The following is an 18,667-nucleotide window of genomic DNA, read 5'->3' on the forward strand; positions in this document are numbered from 1 at the left end:
CACACACACAATCGTGCATACACACACACACACAGTTTCCTTGTGTGAGCGGGTGGAGTTTCCTCAGGAGTAAGAGAGGTTGAATGTACCCACCGGCCCTCGCTCTCCACGGCCCCCGTCACCTCCACTTCAATGGGAGGGCGGGACGGGTGAGTGTGGAAAAGTACATAAAAGTGAGTGTGTTGGGGCACTAATAATGTCTGACCATGACGTCATGTCTCTGCTCCTGAACCCTAATCTAGAATTTAAATGTCCTTAAGGAAAGGTGAGAGAGGGTGCAGTCGATGCAACAGAGTTTAACCTCTGTAACCTTAATGAACTGCCAGTGGGTAAGCCATTACAAACTCACGCTGTGCAGACAAATAAAGCACAAACCCACAGAACTTTATTTTAAATTCAAGTGGAGAAGTACATTTTGAGTTTGTTACAGTTTGTGTTCCTGCTTCACACACAAACACACACAGAGACTGGACTGATGTTGGCTGTTAAACCCGTCATACAACTTTTTTTGAATGTCTTAAGAACTGGAACAAGGAACTTATGAGGCAACGCTGACAATAATAAAGAAACAACGAAGTTGCTCAGAAGTTGCTGAGTCTTGCAGTCTTAATGAAAAAACAACGAACTAACAACCCGAAAAAATGTCTGGCTAAAACAAAAGTTTCACAGCTGACCTTGAGAACATCCTCTTAGCAACGGACGCTGACAAAACCTCAAAGTTAAAATTCATACAATACTCTTAAGAGCTCTCTGAGGTATATTCTTACTGTGTAACCAAAAAAAAAAAAACTAAGACACCACATTACATCAGTTCACCATGATGTCACAAGTGGCACAATCCCTTTAGACATTATAAAACAGTTTGACTCTTTAATGATATTTAAGTTTACGTATGAGTAATAAACTTGCAGAGGAAGCGGTGGCTGCTTCTTCAGCCCCGAATTGTGTTTGCAGAAAACGCCCTCAGCCTGTGTATGCCCACAACAAGCTCCAACGTCCAGAGCATAGAGCAGCCGGCCCGAAAGGCAACACCCAGGGCATTAAAAAATAATAAATAATAATAATAATAAACTCGCTGCAGCTGAACTAAAGCCTCATCGGTCCTGCTGTCAAATTTGTGTTTTTATACGTCTGGTAATGTTTTATTCTCCTATTACAGAGACTTGACTTTATCCTAAGGGAACCTCAGATGTCAAAACCATTATTGTTTCCTCTATAAATACGGAGAAATCAGTTGAGTTATGATACACTGTCACTGAAGAGGCAAATCTCGTATCTCCAATTTTGGTGGCATACTTTATTAATCCCGCTGGGTAAATTTATCCGCTGCACTTCACCCATCCTGAAGCTAGTGCCTTGGTCATGGGCCTTGGCAGGAGTGTTACCTGTGCATTTGTTTTAGGGTTGAACAGAACCACAGAAGAAGAAGACCAACACAAACGTGCATACTCACAGAAAGGCCCTGAAATGTTTCAATACCTTATCCAGGATGAACTTGTTCAGGTATGGCATGTATCCCTGGTTGGAGACGGGACCCTCGTCGTCATCTTTAAAGTGCTCCTCGAGCGCCACGGGGTCATGTGGGATCTTCATCACCGTACACAAGTTGTGGGACAGCACCTGGAACAATGGGAAAAATCTTCTGTTTGTTACTGATTATGGGATTATTTTCTCACAGTTGTTTTTATTTTCAATCTGTTAATTAGTTAAATTAATGGATTAAAAACCATCCATCAATTAAAAGATCAGAAAACATCACAAGTTCCCAGAACCCAAGTTGACGTCTTTAAATACTTTGATCTGTCTGACCCAAGAATACTGACACTGATATATAACAGAACATCAGCCAATCCTCACATTCGAGAAGCTGGAACCAGACAATGTTTTCCATTTTGCTTTATAAATGACAGTTTCAGGACTAATTAGTATATGAAACAAATTGATCTCATCTCCCAGAGACTTAAATAACTTGCTAACTACTGATGAAGCACAGAGATACACAACACAGACAACTGGAGTCTAGAAGAAATTTGAAGATAAAGAACTTCTATGATTTAGTTTTTTTACTCAGTGAAGCAGAAGCTGAGACATAAGGAATTTTAGTCCCTTTTATGGTTTGAGTACTGGATCCTACAAATCCCGTAATGCAACTTACATTAGACCCTCTGTGTTTGGTAGATGCTCCACAGCATAAGCTTGTAACGCAGGTTAAAAATTTATCCAGGTGACAGACCTGGTTGATATCACTTGGCTAGACTTGACAAAGTATTGAACCTAGGGTTGCAGCTAACAATCATTTTCATTATTGATTAATCTGGTGATCATTTTCTCTATGGATTGATAAATGGTTTAGTCTATAAAACGTCAGCAGCCATTAGGATACAAGAAAGCAAAAGGATCATAACTTTAAAAAGGACCACTGTGTAGGATTCAGCAGCATCTAGCGGGGAAGTTGTAGATTGCAAGCATGTGAATACAGCTCGACCTTCCAAGCATGTAGGAGAAACTACTATCAGTGTTTGGTTTGTCTGTTCTGGGCTACTGTAGAAACATGATGACCTTGTGAGGCAGCTGGACTCACAGGATCACAAACACATGTGAGAATCCATCTTGCCAGGCATTTGTGGAGAGACTACAGTGGTACCGGACCAATCAGCGTCCTTTAAGGAAGACCCAGGCAGCTACTGGGGTGAGCGCTATATGTGACGCAGCACAATAAACAACAATGGTGGAGTTAGCGTAGATGCTACCATCACTTATATCCCCAGTGATGCTTTTGCTCTTCTCCCATCTGGCTTTGGTAAGAATTAGACTACGTTCTATGGTTCACTGATCTGACTGATTGAAGTTTCAACCTATCACATGCAGAGTATTTTTTGAAAGTGCCTGCCCTTTTACAAACTGTTTCCAATGACAACTTCCCAGGTGGTTCTGTGTAACAAACCATCTGGTACAGATTAGAAACATGGTGGTTCAACATAGTGGTGGAAGAGGATCCACTCCATCTGTAGAGGCAAACGGCTCATTCTAAGCTAACAAAAACATGGTTCTTATCATACACTAATGAAAACATACCCATGAATATTATTCCATTTCTGCCGACCGATCCTCCTTAATATTACACAGTGGAAGTATTACATAAAAAATACATTAACTTTTATTATTATGTGCTCATGCAAAAGAATTAGTTCAATACATGTGGAAAGTGTGATACGTTGCTGTTAACTCTTAGTGGTACTTCAGTAGATAGAAACTTATTTAAAACACTATCTGGCTCTTGGCTATTTTGGTAGATTTATGTCAGAAGTCTGAGAAAAGTGTTGATGAAATGGTTCCTGTGACCACACATTTAATTGACACATTTTGTGATTTCCTGTATTTCCCAGACTGACTTTTGACAACATGTTGCATTCAGATGGGGTTAGCGTGGGCAGACATAGAGGGGATGATGTGGACAGCATAGTGCAATAGAACAATTCCCAGAGAAGATGGAGTTTCACCTCTTTCAACAGATAAAATATGTCTTGGAGCGGCGTTGTGTTCTGATCTATAGTGGAAACATTTTCTCTTCAGATTCAGAGGCTGCTGGCTGTTGATTCCTTTGAACCTGCTGAACAATGTTTGGCTGGCGCAGAGCTGGAAATATGTGGGTGTGTCATAAAGTTGTATACATGTTGCCAGTTATACAGGAAATAAAAAATAAAAAAGTCTCTTTTCTTTTACTTGGCTGTGATTAGTCTACTGATACTGACACAGTACCGACCCAATTCTTTTGTCTAACTTGTCTGCATTTAGTACTTAATTTTAACACTGACTAAACTACATCTTATACTTACATTATTATACTTACAGATTTAAGTAATGCAGGACTTGTTATTGATGGAGTATTTTTTACAGTGTGTTATTAGAACTAAAAGGAGTAGTAGAAGTAAAGGATCTGAGTACTTCCTCCACTGTTCATCTTCTCATGTCACTAGAAACCTGTTTCTCTCTACATATGGACTTTAACCTACATTATAGCCTTCACAGTCTCCGTTAGCATCACTTTAAAACTCAAGCTTTTTTCCCTAAAGATATTTTGTTTTAATGCAGGTAGTTTTAATATCAGAGGGGAAATCATATTCCAAAGATTAAAAAATGTATATAAACTCTTTAATTAATCTTCAGTGGTTTTACTACAATGTTCCTCCAGTGGGTTGTACTTCTGTTGTGTTTAGTTTTTCTGTCCACACAAGCAAAATGAGCCTGAATCAATCAGTGTACAAACTACAAACAGGTGCATCTCTGCTGCGGGAGTCTGTTCACGCACAGCAGCGTATATAGAACATATAGTGTCCTATATTAAAAAAAAAAAAAGTTTTTTAAATTTGCCCAAAACATACCAAAATATAAGAGTTTAGTGGGAGTTTCCTGCTTCGCCAAACACCAACCCAGACTTTAAAAAAAAAAAGAGGTGTAGGGAGTTTACCTTGAGCTGAGATTTGGAGACCTTCCCGCTTTTGTCCACATCCAGAGCTGTGAACGCGTGCCAGATAGACTTTAGAAGCTCGTCCCGCAGCGCCATAATGCTGAACTTGTCTCTCGACTGTCTGAGCGCGACTCTTCCTCTCTGTGAGTCTGACTGTTGGACACAGTGAGGGAAAAGTCACATGACCCGCTGTCACACTGCGTGTTTGGCATGATTATGATTGAAGAGCTGCAGCACCGCTCAGCGAGAGAAAAACACACCATAAAGCTGACTGGATGTCACTGTTAGGAGCTGATCCAGGGTCAGCGGCGGGAGAAGGACTCGGGGGGTTTAAGTTTAATGCCACAGTGTAAAGAAAATACTCTGCTACAAGCTACAAGTCCTGAATTCAAAATGTTAGACCCCCTCCAGTCCAAAATCACTTTTTCTTGTTGTTCCTACAGTTGGATGTGTGACTGTAGAAGGAAGTTTTCACTCAATCTGCTGAAAGTTTCTCTGTGCTCACTGAAAAGGTGTGATACAGAAACCCGAAGCCACCATGCACACACTGAGAATGGACCGCAGAGAAACAGGAGACATCTTGTGTCCAGCAGGAAAACTTCAGAAATGAACACACTTTGCATATTCATAAATTGTGGTATAAGGAGTAGATGTTTTTAAGGAGTTTAATGTGGAAATGATACTTTTTATGTGGAAGAATCCTCAGAAACAGCAGACTATTGGTCATAATACATGTCTGGAGGGGATCTTATTAAAGTATTACCATTAAAATATACTCAATCGACTACCAAAAGTTATAATAAGACATATAGTAATGAGTTATTATTGTTGCACTGATGTATCCAACACTTGTTGCAGCTGGTAAAGGTGGAGCTAATTAGTATTACTTTATCTACTGCTGCTCACTGTCAGTTATTAGTTGATTATATTTTGTATTAACAATATGAATGTGCAAACTAACTAAAGCTGTTCAATAAATATAGTAAAAAGGAGCCCACACATTTTCCCCCTAAAGAGTAGTGGAGTAGAAATATAGTATCGGAAAATGGAAATACAAGATTATAGATTTGTTCAAACACACCCAAAGATATAAAAGTGTAAAGATATACAACAGAGATTCTAACATTTGAGGATGGGACTTTTTTGAAATGATCTATAATCTATAATTATATAAATTCTGCATAAATACTTCTCTTATTTCCACTGCACGCATTAATAGTGTAGGTGTAGGAGCTAGCCCGGCTAATAATACCACACTGAACAGAGCAGAAAGTGTAGATGGTGAGAATTTATTAAAAGAACATACAAGTTACAACAACAGGGAGGGATTTTGTGTCAGAGGTTACAAGAACAAAGAGATGAGGAATACTTCTAAACATTAATTGAAAATGAGCCTTGTGGGAAAAGAAAATAACAGAACAAAGGATGATCCAAAGAACAGGACAATGATTGTTCTAATGCTACAAGGCAGGGTTGGCAGCACCAATCAACAGGGGAAATCAAAGTACGGATCAATTCTACCCTTCCACATAATGAGTCAACGCACTGGCTTTGGTACTTCAAACCAATTTGATGATTTTCCTCAAATGGATTCAGCCATTTTCCATCCAACCAGAAAAATGAAACGGACATTAAATGGGGGGAAATGGACTCCTGCTACTTGAAAATAAGAGCCAATGACCTCTAGAACGATCCAAGCTGAAACTAGCCAAACCCTGATACACACAAAACATCAATAGCAGCAAGGGTTTCTTTTTTCTTTTAAAAAAAAAAACAAAAAACGTGGCAAGTTCCACGTGTTGCCTCCAAAGTGCTCCATTACAAACACAGAAATCAGTTCTCAGACCCCCTGGTACCCAGCATCAGGCATTTGACAGGCAGTAAGGTGCGCACGGCTACGGCAAGTACATTCACACTGAAGAGAACTTCACTGCGGCTTTTGATCCGCCAACAATTGGCTTCGGCTTTGTCGAGGGAAGTGCAGGGACAGGAATGGAGAGAGAGCCTGACGTCTATGCAAACTTAAGGAATGACTGAATGTAAAAGGTACAGTAACTACCTTTGAGGAATGATACTTTATTCCAAGTCCAGTCCACTGGGAAAAAGGGCTGAACCATGTTGGCATTACAGGGTAACTTCTGTATTTTTCAACCGGGACCTTATTTGTGTCAACCATTTTCATATGAGCCTTCTCCTTGAGCGAGACCAGACAATCGCCCTGAAGGATTACGCTGTAACCCTTATGGCTGCAGCTTAATACTGGACCAGATTCAAAACTTTTCCCCTCAATAGTCACGTTGACACAAGAGCACAGGAGAAAAGGTCCCTGTTGAAAAACACCGCAGTTACCCTTTAAGAGTCTATAGGAATGAGTTCCAGTTTGGTGTAGTAACAGTCTACAGCTTTGATTGGGCGGAAGAGCCCAACACCGTGCCTGACAGGGTTCTCTTCGAAAAGAAAAACAAAAAAGAGACAGTCTCGTCTGAACGGTTCTGATTAAAAGGTCCATGAGCCTTCGTGTTTCACGTCCTGTCAGGGTGGATTAAAGTCTCAGTAGATGGTGAGGCTGACCGATCGATTCATCTTCTTGCCGATGAGTCTGGAGGTTCTGGGGTTGGACTGGACTGTGGAGCGGGTCAGGATCCTGTCGGTGGACAAAACCTTCTCCTCTGCTACAGCTCTAGCCATCTGCGCCTTCTTTAGCTCCCTGAGGAAGATAAAGAAGTACAGTTAACATTTATAAAAGGCAAAGGTCAATGTCTTTGATTAAAGCTGACGTAACAAGGTAAATCCATAAATATTTACAGTGGAGAATCTAGAATCAGTTTTTTGGAATTTCTCTACTTTAACCACGTAATCAAAGTCTGTCTAAAAAAACTGTTTCTCTAGATTGTCTTCCCACTAATCAGCACGAGTCCATTGTAAACTCACTTTTGAAGCAGTGCGTTCTTGAACTTCTCTGCGTTGAGTTCGACTCTCAGCTGGTCTGCACTCATTCTGGCAGCAGTGAGAAGCACCGGGTGTTTTATGAGTTCTGATGTTGATGGCCGTCTACTGTGATCAGGGTGGATCATCAACTGAAAGACAAAAACAGAGAGATAAGATTAAGTCAATAAAGGAACGCTCAACAAAGCACAAAGTCATCGAGCAGCAAAAACAAGGAATAGTTTAAGAAGAAAAAGTTCTGCTGTTCAGCCCAGAAACAATAGTCTCTAACCAAATTATTTTCAAATGAATGAACTTGAGTAGCCAATTTCACAGAAAAACCTGTGATAGATTTGTTACAGATCCCTCTACCAAAACATTAGCCCTTTGCCTCAGGATAAAGAGTAAAACATTTTCTTTTGGGCCTTATTCTAAAACAATCTAATAACTGTACAAAATGAATGTGCAGAAACCATCTCACAGGACACAACACAAGGCTCTAAAACTTACACAGCTTCTATTATTCATCAGAAACAAAGAGACAGGAGACAGAAATAGTGTTGACTGTTACCTTGAGGAGACTGAGAAACTCTGGAGAAAGTACTTGGGGGATAGCGGGGAGTTTGCCCTGTCGGATCTCGTGCCATTTGTCTCCATTAGTAGGAAGAGGCTCGGCCCCTGAGGCGCTGACAACAGTCAGAGCCAGAGCAAAGATGTCCGCCTTCGTCAAGTTACTGTAGTCCTACAAAGAGAAAATCAGACCAATACAAATATTAACACCTCTGTGAAGCTCTGTCTGTAAAAGTAGAGGCAGTATTAAAGTTGAGATGACAAACCTCTTGTAAAACTTCATTGGCCAGGTATCTGCTGTCACCCTCCTCCACTTGTGGATTGTTCACTCTTGTCACATGACCAAGATCACCTGCAGAAGGAACACATGCAATAAACGTATTAGGGGAGAAATGGATACAGTGTTGGTGGCTGTGCTTCAGTAATTAAACACCACCACAAAACCTTCAAATACCAGAAGTCATTACACAAGTACTGTGGCTTACCTATTTTGTAAACAGCGCTGGTGGCAAGTCCATCATCTTCATCACATTCATCACAGCTGGCTACAGACTTCCGTGAAATAAAGATGTTGCCTAGGACAAAATCAGGGATATTTCCATTAGTTGCAGAACACATTAATGTTACGCCTCATGCTCCCGTTTTATTTATTTATTATTCATCATTAATATTCTTTTATAATAATGTACTGGCAATTATTACTACTAGAATTTGTATCACTTCATATCACCCTTAAGTACTTACTGGGCTTGATGTCCATGTGCACCAGAGAAGTCGAGTGGATGTACTTGAGCCCTCGTGTGACTTGCAGCAGCAGATCTTTCAGCTCCAGCTCCGTCAGGTAACTGAGCCGTCTGTAGTTCTCTGCGATGACATCGGAGAGCGTGCCGCCGTTGCAGTACTCATTCTGGATGAGCATGTGGTCGTCCTCGGCCCAGGCTGAGTAGTAACGCACCACGTGGGGATGTTGGCCCAGCACAGCATGGGCATACACTTCCCGTAAGGCATTCTGCCTGTAAAGAGGGGAACAGACCGTTTTAATTAAGTTTTTCCTGTTTGAAGGGGGGAGGGGGGTTTAGACACATTGGACACTGGACTTTAAGATAACAGTGTCGCAAAAATAACATGAAACAATTAAGGTGTAATCTTTTGAAAGAATTATAAATTCAACGTACTCATCTACTGATCCTGCCAGAGGTTTCTTTGATCTCTTGATTGCGTAGATGCAGCCGTCAAGTCTTTTCACGCACTTGAACACAGCACCAAACTCCCCACAGCCAATCTTCTCAAGCTCTAGGAACTCTGAGGTGTACCTGGACATCATGTTACTTTCCATCATGGTGATCCTCTGAGGGCAGAAGAAGTTTATTATAAGCATTTGTTAATCCATTATTTCCCAGTAGCCAAAAACAACAACAACAGATTAAACAACAATGAAGATGTCATTAGTAACCACCCTAAAACTAAATTTGAGATATTATAATGTCTAATGAAGACAAATAACTATATTCCTAAGTGTAAACATGTATCACTTTATGTAATTTATGTGAACCAAATGAACATTTAATTACCTTGGACGGTGGTAAGACCTCCTCCTCTCCCTCGCCGTCACTTGCCTCCATGTCTTCTCCACAAGAGCTGAAAGACCAAAGACAGATAGTTGTTGGTTAGCATTCTGTACAGCAGGGGGCAGCACCAGGGGCTTCACAAGCACATGGTAAGGTTCACCAGTAACCATGAGGTCTTGGTTCCCAGCCAAACCCCCTGGCCTTAGTCAACGGCTTTAACGTATCTGGTTATTTTAACAATGGGTTTGATGTGCTCAGGACAACAGGTACGGTTGTTCAGCATGGCTCTGCTACACAGGATTAACAGCGTGTGAGGAGATTAAAAAGTTATTATACACAAACTGACCAGGGTTAGAAATGTGTAACCAGATTACTGATCTTATCTGCCCCAGGCAGTTTGGAAAAGTACTATAACCTGCAGGCCTTTTGGTTACAATAGATTTCTGTGATTAGAAGAGGTATTTGTAAGAAACCTGTCAGACAGAAAACATCGGAGCAACTTACTCATTCCAGTGTGCCCGTTTTCTGTTGTTTCTCTGTTGTGTGGCGGACTGGATGAGCAGGGAGTCTGGGGTGAAGGGGTTAAAGTTGACCAGGGGGGTCTGCTGTCTTCTGCTGCTGTCTGTGATCGACTTCCCTGAAGGCTCCACATTCTTGAACAGGGCAACTCTCCTGCTAGAGGATCCCGGAGCGGAGCCCCTGGCTCTGGACAGCAAACTCTGAAGAAGAAAGATTTAGTGCTTAATTAAAGCAGCAGCGGGGACACAAAGCTTACAATGTAGACAACTGTGCACTATGTGGATGCTTAAAGGGCAGTGCGGTGTAAATGCAGTCATCACCGATAAAGACATGCCCTGACATAAAACTCCATGTACCTCTGGCTGCCTACAGTGGGAGCATTATGCAACAGTGCAGTTTGTACATTAAGTGGGTCACTGTGTTAACCGACAGAGCAAAAGTATCCCAATATCCCGTGAATTCAAAAACAAGACCCGACCTCACTGTTTAAGTTTCGTGTTTTCGCATTTTATTCCGACTCTCTTTCTACTTCAACGCCTGACAAGTTTCACAATGAGCAAAATCTGAGTTTCGGGAGTCCAGACCGACAAAAGACACTTCTGAGACATTTAGGGAGGACATTGACTCCAAAATGCTCCGTGTACGTGCTTCTGCAAGATCACATGAGCCGAGAGCATGAGTTTAAATCCGGGTACCTTGCAAACCTTTTTTTAAAGTAAACTCCGCCACTGCTCACACATAAAACCATTTCTTAGAAACACTTCACCCACATAATCCACAAATACTAACCTTTGGCGTGTGCGGTGTGTCAAAAAGTCGCAGTTTTCTGAAGGTTTTATGCGGAGGTGTGTCGGGGCAGTCCGGGATCGGGGAGCTGGATCCTTCCCCGTCGTCCTGGACGTAGGACCGCTCCGGTGACCCTCCGTACAGCCGAGAAGTCTTCCTCGGTGACGGCGAGCAGTTGGCGAAGATAACACTGCCCGGTGACCGCAGGTGGGACGGGGAGCCAAAACTATCCTCGTCCCACAGCTCCACGTCGTCGTCCCTGCCGGACTGGTTCAGGGGGCTGCTGCTCCCCTCCAGCCGCTTATCGACGGCGTCCCGTCGCACTGGCGTCGGTGAATCCATCTCCGTGAAGCCTGATTCTCCTCCGGTGCTGTTGTTGACGTCCTCAATCGGGTCGTCCTCCCCGTCGCTGGATGTAAACTGTAATTTCTGACGAATGGGTCGAGATTTCGGGGAGGGGGATCCGTGCCGATGGCGGCTGTAGCTCGACATTTTCAGGATTTAAACCCCGGCTTCGTCGACGGGAAAATCACGCGGTTGGACCCCCGCTACTGTTGCAGTGGCTTTTCTCGCACAAAAAACACAAAGCTAGCCGACTTCTATCTACCTTAAAATAAAGGTATTGGCTAAAGAGTGTCCAAACACTATACAGCGAGACGGTAGACGCTACTTTAACCTACCAGAGAAAAAGTTAGCGAACTCCTACACGCCCATCCAACGCTGAAATGGCTGCGGACTAGTTAGCTAGTAGTCACCGTAGGTAACGTTACAACGTCCAAAGTTGGTCCTAAACCAAAAATAAACACTCAAACTACCGGGTCCAGTCAAGTATCGGTATCCGTCACTACCTGGTCGATTGCTCACCGACACAGAAACACGTCTTTCCGCAACAAAACCATACCAATGTTTACAAGAGTTTGAATGAGTCAGGAGCCGTTCTCTTCCTATCACGCGCGTGGCAAAGGACTTCCCGCGACCGTTGGTCTCGTGTCCGCGGGCAGCCAATCAGAGCGCGTCTTGGAATTTTGAAAGATGGGCGTTCCAGAGAGGATTCGGGAGGCGTTACGTCATCGGTGGCCGAGCAACAATCTGGCGCGAACGGGCGTCTTTCATGTAGCCGGAGTCACACAATAACATCAACTGGGAGACAATGCGCCAATTATTGAGACGGCATGATGAAAGATGCCGCGAAACATAAAAAGATCGAAGTCAAAGTTCCCTTTCTACAGGACTAATACGAATCCAAGCCAATTGTTTTATAGTAAAAGTGGTTTCGGTCGGTTAAAAAGTTTAACTACTCATAATAAATACCGCACTTCTCTTATACTGATCTGTACTGTAAGACTAGTAATACCACCACATAAACATACTCAATTACAAGTAATATCAACAGAAACAATCACAAGTAAAATTAAGAAACTTTTTTTTAGTAATTTGTACTTAGTATTAAATTGACTCGTTATGTTGAAAGCCCCCCTCAGATCATTACTTACTGTATTATATAAGACTTTAATTACTCATTTATCAGCTCTAAGTATAATTGTAATTTTATAGCTAGTTACAATTTTACCTACTTTACACAGTGTTACTTAAACCTACAACACTACTATAAGATAATGTGTTTTTAATCTAACTCTACAAACTAGTTACTACAGCTGTCAAATTGAGTAAAAAGTCCAATATGTGCCTCTGTGAACAAGGAGTTATGAAGCATAATATGAAAACACTCAAGTATAAGTGCAAGTACCCAAACATTTTACTGAAGTACAGCAGTTTAGTAAATGTACTTAATAAGTTTCAAGTGTAAGGGGGCTTTATACATCCACTTTGCAGTTCATGATGGAAAATTTATAATTTAAAATAAGAGGTTGTTTTACAAATCGCACACACAGCATGTGTGCCTAGTACATTGTCTCTTATCAGGAGACAGACCTTAACATGAATTACAGTTTGTGTTATGTTACCTTTGAATTAATCTTTATATCACTTTTTTTCTGTATGTGCTATGGGTATTTTTTTACCTTACAGGAGGTAACTTTAATTAAAATAACTTTGTCATGTTTGCTGAAACTCTTACTGTATCCTGACAGATAATCTATGAAAAAAAGAAAGAATCCACCGTGTCTGAACGAAAACCACCAATCAGAGCCAGGAAAGATGTTTGATTTCTAACTCAACAATTATAACTGTATATGACAACATTTATTTTTTATAAAACTTACCATAGGCAGCTTTAAAAGTGACTATCAAGTGTTCAAAAACCAAGTAGCATCAATTGATCACAATGTTTTTGTCCTTTTTTTTATTAGAAATAGCATTAGCTGTACAATGCACTGTGCACTGGGCACCATCAACATTAGAAAGCATTTTTTCCCCTCTCCCATCTATTTGGTTGAGGGACAAAACAGCATAGCAGAACTCCAGTTATCAAAATCCTATGTACACATAAAAGCTAAGGTCTTTTGTGGAAAAAAACCATGGAGGAAGACTTGTGATTTCTCTCGTTGATATAGTCCAATTGAGATGGTTTTGATGCTAAATCATAGTCCATAATGAGTCCATCAATCATCCAGGCCTGGCGACTCGCCTTGCTGTATTCTTGATGCTATTCTGATGGCTTCCTCCAGGGAAGGCTGATCACTGAGCTACAGAGAAAAGGAAAACAATGTGCATAATTCAAACATTGATTGACACACTGATAAGCACTGTTAATCGATCACTACCTCTGATGTAATCTATTTACCCTGCCACCCATTTAAAAGACAATACCACCTCTGACTGTGACTGACTATGTTAAAGGCTCCTGAATTTCATTGATGAGTGTCACATGGTGGTAAAAGGTGGACAAGGAGTGTTTGCTCTCCTTTTCAGGGAGAGCAATAGGGGGGTAAATAAAAACAGTGTCTTTCAGGATTAATAAATGTTGGTAATCAGACCTCTGACCTTTGATGCAATCGTAGCCCCACAGGGGTTTTAGGCCTAAAGAGTTAAGATAGTATTTAAATTTAAGATAATGTAGGGTTTAAATGTTTGTCGTCACATAATTACGTGGTCACCCCTCCAACATCTGGTTTTTGTCTTCAGTGGGAAAGGGTACAATCGAAATTCATTCCAAATGACACTGCAGTGTTCATGGGTACTTGTCGGCTCTGGCTCTGAACGTTAGGCATGGAAACACGGCAATTTGATATGGCTCTGATGAAGTTCTATATTATTTATTTAGCTTTAAAAAAACTGCATTATAATTTTGATGTTTAAGGGTATAATGTCTAGAAAGTCCCACTCATTTCCTTCTGCTTTTGTTGTGGTGTCAAGAAAAAAAGAAATACAAATAATACAAATGTCATCATGAATTTGGATTACATGTAAGATCACACGTCCTGTGGAGGTTTCTGGTTTAGTTTCATCCCTCATCAAATGCCCCAGCAGGAGGGCAGCATCACACCTACACCCCCCTGAGCTAAACCCTACCTACGCATAATTTTTAGTCAAGCATTTATGCAAATAGGTCAACAAGGTGGGATCTGGGGAGGGATTATTCAGGGGGGAGACTAACTTAAATACCCTCTTGAATTAACTACTTAACCTTACAATATTTTATTAGAATCAAAAATGTATATAATAAAGTAGTCGGCTGGACTTGATGTTTTTGTTCTTCTCCCTCTGGCTTCAGTAAGAGACGGTGATAGACAGAGGGTTCATCCAATCATCTGTATATAGTATAGTATTTTTAGAAAGTGCCCGCCCTTTTCCAAACAGTTTCCAATAACGACTTCCCAGATGGTTCTGTGCAACAAACCATATGATGCAGTCAGGTTAGAAACCCCTGTCTGTCTCATAAGAAACACAACATTGAGTGAGATGGGTAGATTTCAGCAAAAACAAAAGCGATCAATGCAGAAATGCTGATTCTGTAGGATCAATACTAAGTCGGTAACTGATAAATTTAATGCGTTCTTGCTGAACGTTAATTCTCAAATGATCCATTTCAGAGATGTAACAGTTTCTTCTGTTTACACAAAACGGGGTGTCAGATGTATCCAGTCTTCTTCTTTATAAAGTGAACGAATCAAAGTCACAGGTTGGAACTCTCCCACCAGTCTATTCACTCCTATGGTGTGGGTCTACCAACCTGCACAGCAATGTGAGTGCCGTTGGAGGTGGCCAGTAATGTGACAGGATGAATGTCATCTTGCTCTTGGCTGTAGGCTGCCTCCTCCACCGTTTGGAACGAGGCCATGTCGGGTGTCATGATGGCCACCTGAGGGAGACAAAGACATTGTACAGAAATCAAACAGCTGCTTTGGCGTTGGTTCACAATTAGTGGCCGCATCTGGTGCCATCACGGATCCAGAAGAGTTTTGGTTGAATGTCCAATCATCAGGTTAAAAATGGGCAGACACCTGGAAAAGACTGCTGTGGGTTGGCTGTTTGTCTAGTTTGTAACTGTTTCACAGTAAATTCTTGTATCCTGGGTTTCAGTCAGCGTCAGTAAATTAGCTTATGCATTAATACATCACGTGACAAACTGTGAAAAAAACCTCTGTACAAAAAACAGCACCTTATTCTGACATGATCTGAAGTAATTGTTTACCTGTTCATCTGAGCCGTCTGTTGTTACCATGGTAACCGAGTGAGCGCCTTGTGTTGCCAGTTCGTGTGCTGGGATGGTTATGGTTGTGCCTTCTTGAGTTACCATGGTGATTGTGCCACCCATAGCTTGTAAGTCTGCTTCAGAGATACTGACCTGATGTGACACACAATACATTCAGTTTCACAGTCAATCATTCAGGCACAATGGGACTTAAATCTAATGCGGAACAACATGGTCATTTTCTCTTCAAATATCTCAGCTCTTATCCTGCCTTCATTACTTAGTTATATGAACACCAAAATACAGAGACACAAGGCACAAAAAATGACAGAAGGGTTACAGCCTAGAGTAGAGCTAGATGAAATGTCACTATAGGCATATATAGCATTAAGTAAAAACACTGCATCAAAGCTGTTCCCTCCCTGTAATCTTTTTGGTCCTGTCGCTGTCTCGGGGAAGTTTCTCTCTCCCTTTAAAAGTATACTCCAGTGTTTCCTGCTTCCGTGCAGTCTTTGCCTGAAGTTACCTGAATGAACTGTATTCTATTGAGTGTTTATTTTTATCATCTGTACAAATTTTGCACTGATTAGATTTTTGCCTCGCAGGGCTTTTGTTGCAGCGTGTCGGCTCTTCACCACTGTCTGTCTCTCCTCTGAGCAAAGGCTCAGCCCCCTGCTCTCCCACAGATACACAGCTCAGCAGAAAAGAGGAGAGGCAGACGGAAAGTTCTAATTATTTTCCAATTTATTTTCACTGTAAAGTACTAGGTAAGTTTGTTAAGAACAGTGTTTTACAAATTATTATTAGTAGAAGTATTACTTCACTGGAACTTTGGAAGTTTGAATCATACCAATGCAGCCTTTAAGCCCAGAAAAATAAACTATTTTATGATGAACTTTTCTTTTAGGTAACCCCACATCTGCTTGGGCTCTTATCGTTACTGCTAGGCAGATGAGTTGTTTGTCCATTACGGCTGTCATGGTGAAGTCATTTCCCTCCTCAATTCTCCCTGGCTCATCTCAGTAACTGCTTGCTCTAATCACCTGCACTTTCCCTCCTCCTGCCTCTTGGGTCTGTAATTTTCTTTGGCTGAAAGTCACCGGTTAATAGGGTCTCTCATTAAAACTGAAACACTGGCGAGCCGCAGGAGGCACACAGAGGCATAGCTGTGGCGAATTATCACACCAAATAATTGAAAAAAGACTGCGGGTGTCTCCCATCTGAGTTCTTCCAGAGCGAGTGACGCAGAGGCTACGTCAGACAGTGCTTCTGCTGTGTCGAGTCTCTTCAGTCTCACCGCTCTGCGAGCCCCTACCGTCTTAAAAATCAAATACTGAACGCGACGATGATGTTGGTTTGCCATCTGCTGCAGTTGGCTAATCAATAGCGCAATATTTTATTTTTGCAGTTATCATAAAAGCCCTATTGCCCACAACAGATTTTTTTTCTACCATCTGTGTTTTTCTTTCAGTTTTATTCTATAACCATGCAGTCTGTGGACAAATGGTAGTTTAGATGCCTCCAGTTTGTGAAGAGCAACAGAGCACACATTAGTAAAGAGCCTGTTTGAGGTCTTGGCTTGTACGGCCTGACTTACACAGTGGCCAGCAGGGGGCAAAGTTCGAGAACAGGGACCACAGTCTGAATGTCTTGCATAAAAAAACATTGAAATGGTGAATCTTGGGAGTTGTTATGATTTGTTTTCCATTACCTGCTGTTGTGTTCCATCCTCCTGTGTTACCAAGGCAACGTGTTGCTGACCAACCATGTCTGAGCTCTCCACAGGAACCTGCTCAGAGCCGGAGTCATCTGCCTCAACCACCGCTGACGTGTAGCTGACATTGGGGTCATCAATGGCATCTGAATTGAGATTGAAAGATTTGGTTTTTGTCAGTATTTGAGATAATGATATTACAATATTCATATGTAATTTGATAATTAATTATTTCCATTCTGTGTAAATGTTGCACACATTTTACATTTAAAAAAAATCATGCTATAGGTAGTTTAGTTTTTTCTTTCATATGCACCTACTTCTATATATGTTCATGCTGATAAACTAAAGCAAAATAGTGACATTTAAGAATTTGGAACTATGAAAAGTTTTCAATAGACCTTTTTCACAGCCAGGGTAGGGTAAACACAGGTGTTACCAATGACACTAACTAAGGTCTAATGATTATTAAATATTTTCATTATAGATTATCCAAATATGATCTTGGTAGTTCTATCAAATGTCAGACAACAGTGAAAAATGTCTGTTATATTTTCCCACATCAAATTTTCCCACTGAAGAAGCTGCAACCAGAGAATGTTTGATATTTTTGTTTGAAAATCAATTATTAAAACGGTTGCTGATTTGTTCATATTTAAGCTTGATCTACTCCACAGCTCATAGACCTTCATCAAAAACTACTCTTTTCTCTTTATTGTCATCTTTTCACTGACCTGTTGGGGGTTCAAAGTAGGCCTCCTGCTCCTCCTCGATTGGCTCTGTGTCATTGTGGGCTGTGCGTTTGTGCATTGCAAGCGTTGAGATCTGCTTGTAGGTTTTTCCACAATGGTTGCAGTTGTAAGGTTTGCAGGGTGTATGAACAACATGGTGTTTGTAAAGGCTGGAGTATTCTGTGAAGCGCTTTTCACAGCCAGGCACTGTACACACATATGGTTTCTCTCCTGGAGAAAAGAAGAAGGTAGTCAGACATTAGGAAAAAAATTTATTTCTTTTATTTTTAAATTAGAAGTTGAACATGTCAGCCCATAATGCAATGCTAATAACAATAACTCAAGTATTACTAAGTGTTAACTTAAGGCTCAATACAGACATCAGTTGTGCTTGAGTAGGACACCAACCCAGAGTTTAATAACTTGTTAAAAGTTGGTGTGGAAGGATCAAATGAATGGCCACACTGTGATGTAACGGGACTCACCAGTATGTATCCTCATATGGTTCTTGTAGTTTGTGGCACTGGCGAACGACCTTCCACAGGTTGGCTCAGAGCAGTAGTACGGTCGCTCCCCGGTATGTGTTCGGATGTGAACTTTGCGGATGTTCGAGGTGGTAAACGACCTGCCGCAACCCTCAATCGGGCATTTAAAAGGCTTCTCCCCTGCAGACAAGAAATGGGATGTCAGGGTTTAAGTTTACATCTCTACATTTTTTCAAAACTTACTGTACGGGTCTGTTGATATTTCTTTTTAATTTTGATTTAAAACTGATTATCAACTCAATAATGC

At 41.2% G+C, this 18,667-nt stretch overlaps 3 protein-coding genes across 8 annotated transcripts in view; all 3 read right to left on the reverse strand.

The window, feature by feature from the left end:
• Positions 1–4,625, reverse strand: part of swap70b (switching B cell complex subunit SWAP70b) — a gene marked incomplete in the record, with an annotated part of 26,308 nt that extends 21,683 nt beyond the window's left edge. Inside the window, 2 exon segments of the mRNA XM_035665529.1 lie at positions 1,480–1,620; positions 4,469–4,625. Of these exon segments, the coding sequence (XP_035521422.1) occupies positions 1,480–1,620; positions 4,469–4,564 (237 nt within the window).
• Positions 4,626–5,738: 1,113 nt separating this feature from the next.
• Positions 5,739–11,803, reverse strand: wee1 (WEE1 G2 checkpoint kinase). The gene is made up of 10 exons (XM_035665872.1): positions 10,840–11,803; positions 10,036–10,250; positions 9,535–9,601; positions 9,139–9,311; positions 8,708–8,976; positions 8,449–8,538; positions 8,230–8,315; positions 7,965–8,135; positions 7,400–7,545; positions 5,739–7,175 (listed from the first exon to the last, which is right to left on the reverse strand). The coding sequence occupies exons 1-10, from the start codon at positions 11,326–11,328 to the stop codon at positions 7,019–7,021; spliced, it is 1,863 nt and encodes a 620-aa protein (XP_035521765.1). The 5' UTR covers positions 11,329–11,803; the 3' UTR covers positions 5,739–7,018.
• Positions 11,804–13,074: 1,271 nt separating this feature from the next.
• The window catches only part of znf143b (zinc finger protein 143b), a 10,684-nt gene continuing 5,091 nt past the window's right edge, over positions 13,075–18,667 (reverse strand). For 5 of the 6 annotated variants that reach the window (XM_035665310.1, XM_035665314.1, XM_035665311.1 and 2 more), the window contains exons 10-15: positions 18,361–18,540; positions 17,879–18,106; positions 17,142–17,290; positions 15,431–15,583; positions 14,969–15,097; positions 13,344–13,481 (exon numbers count right to left, since the gene is read on the reverse strand). In XM_035665310.1, coding sequence (XP_035521203.1) covers positions 13,398–13,481; positions 14,969–15,097; positions 15,431–15,583; positions 17,142–17,290; positions 17,879–18,106; positions 18,361–18,540 — 923 coding nt within the window. In that variant the 3' untranslated portion in view covers positions 13,344–13,397. Of the gene's footprint in view, positions 13,482–14,968; positions 15,098–15,430; positions 15,584–17,141; positions 17,291–17,878; positions 18,107–18,360; positions 18,541–18,667 lie in introns of all 6 variants that reach the window. The other variant, XM_035665309.1, reaches the window with a different exon arrangement.

The sequence above is a fragment of the Morone saxatilis genome, unplaced genomic scaffold (assembly GCF_004916995.1).
Source record: "Morone saxatilis isolate NCDOM2014 unplaced genomic scaffold, NCSU_SB_2.0 Contig2, whole genome shotgun sequence".
Taxonomy (NCBI): Eukaryota; Metazoa; Chordata; class Actinopteri; family Moronidae; genus Morone; species Morone saxatilis.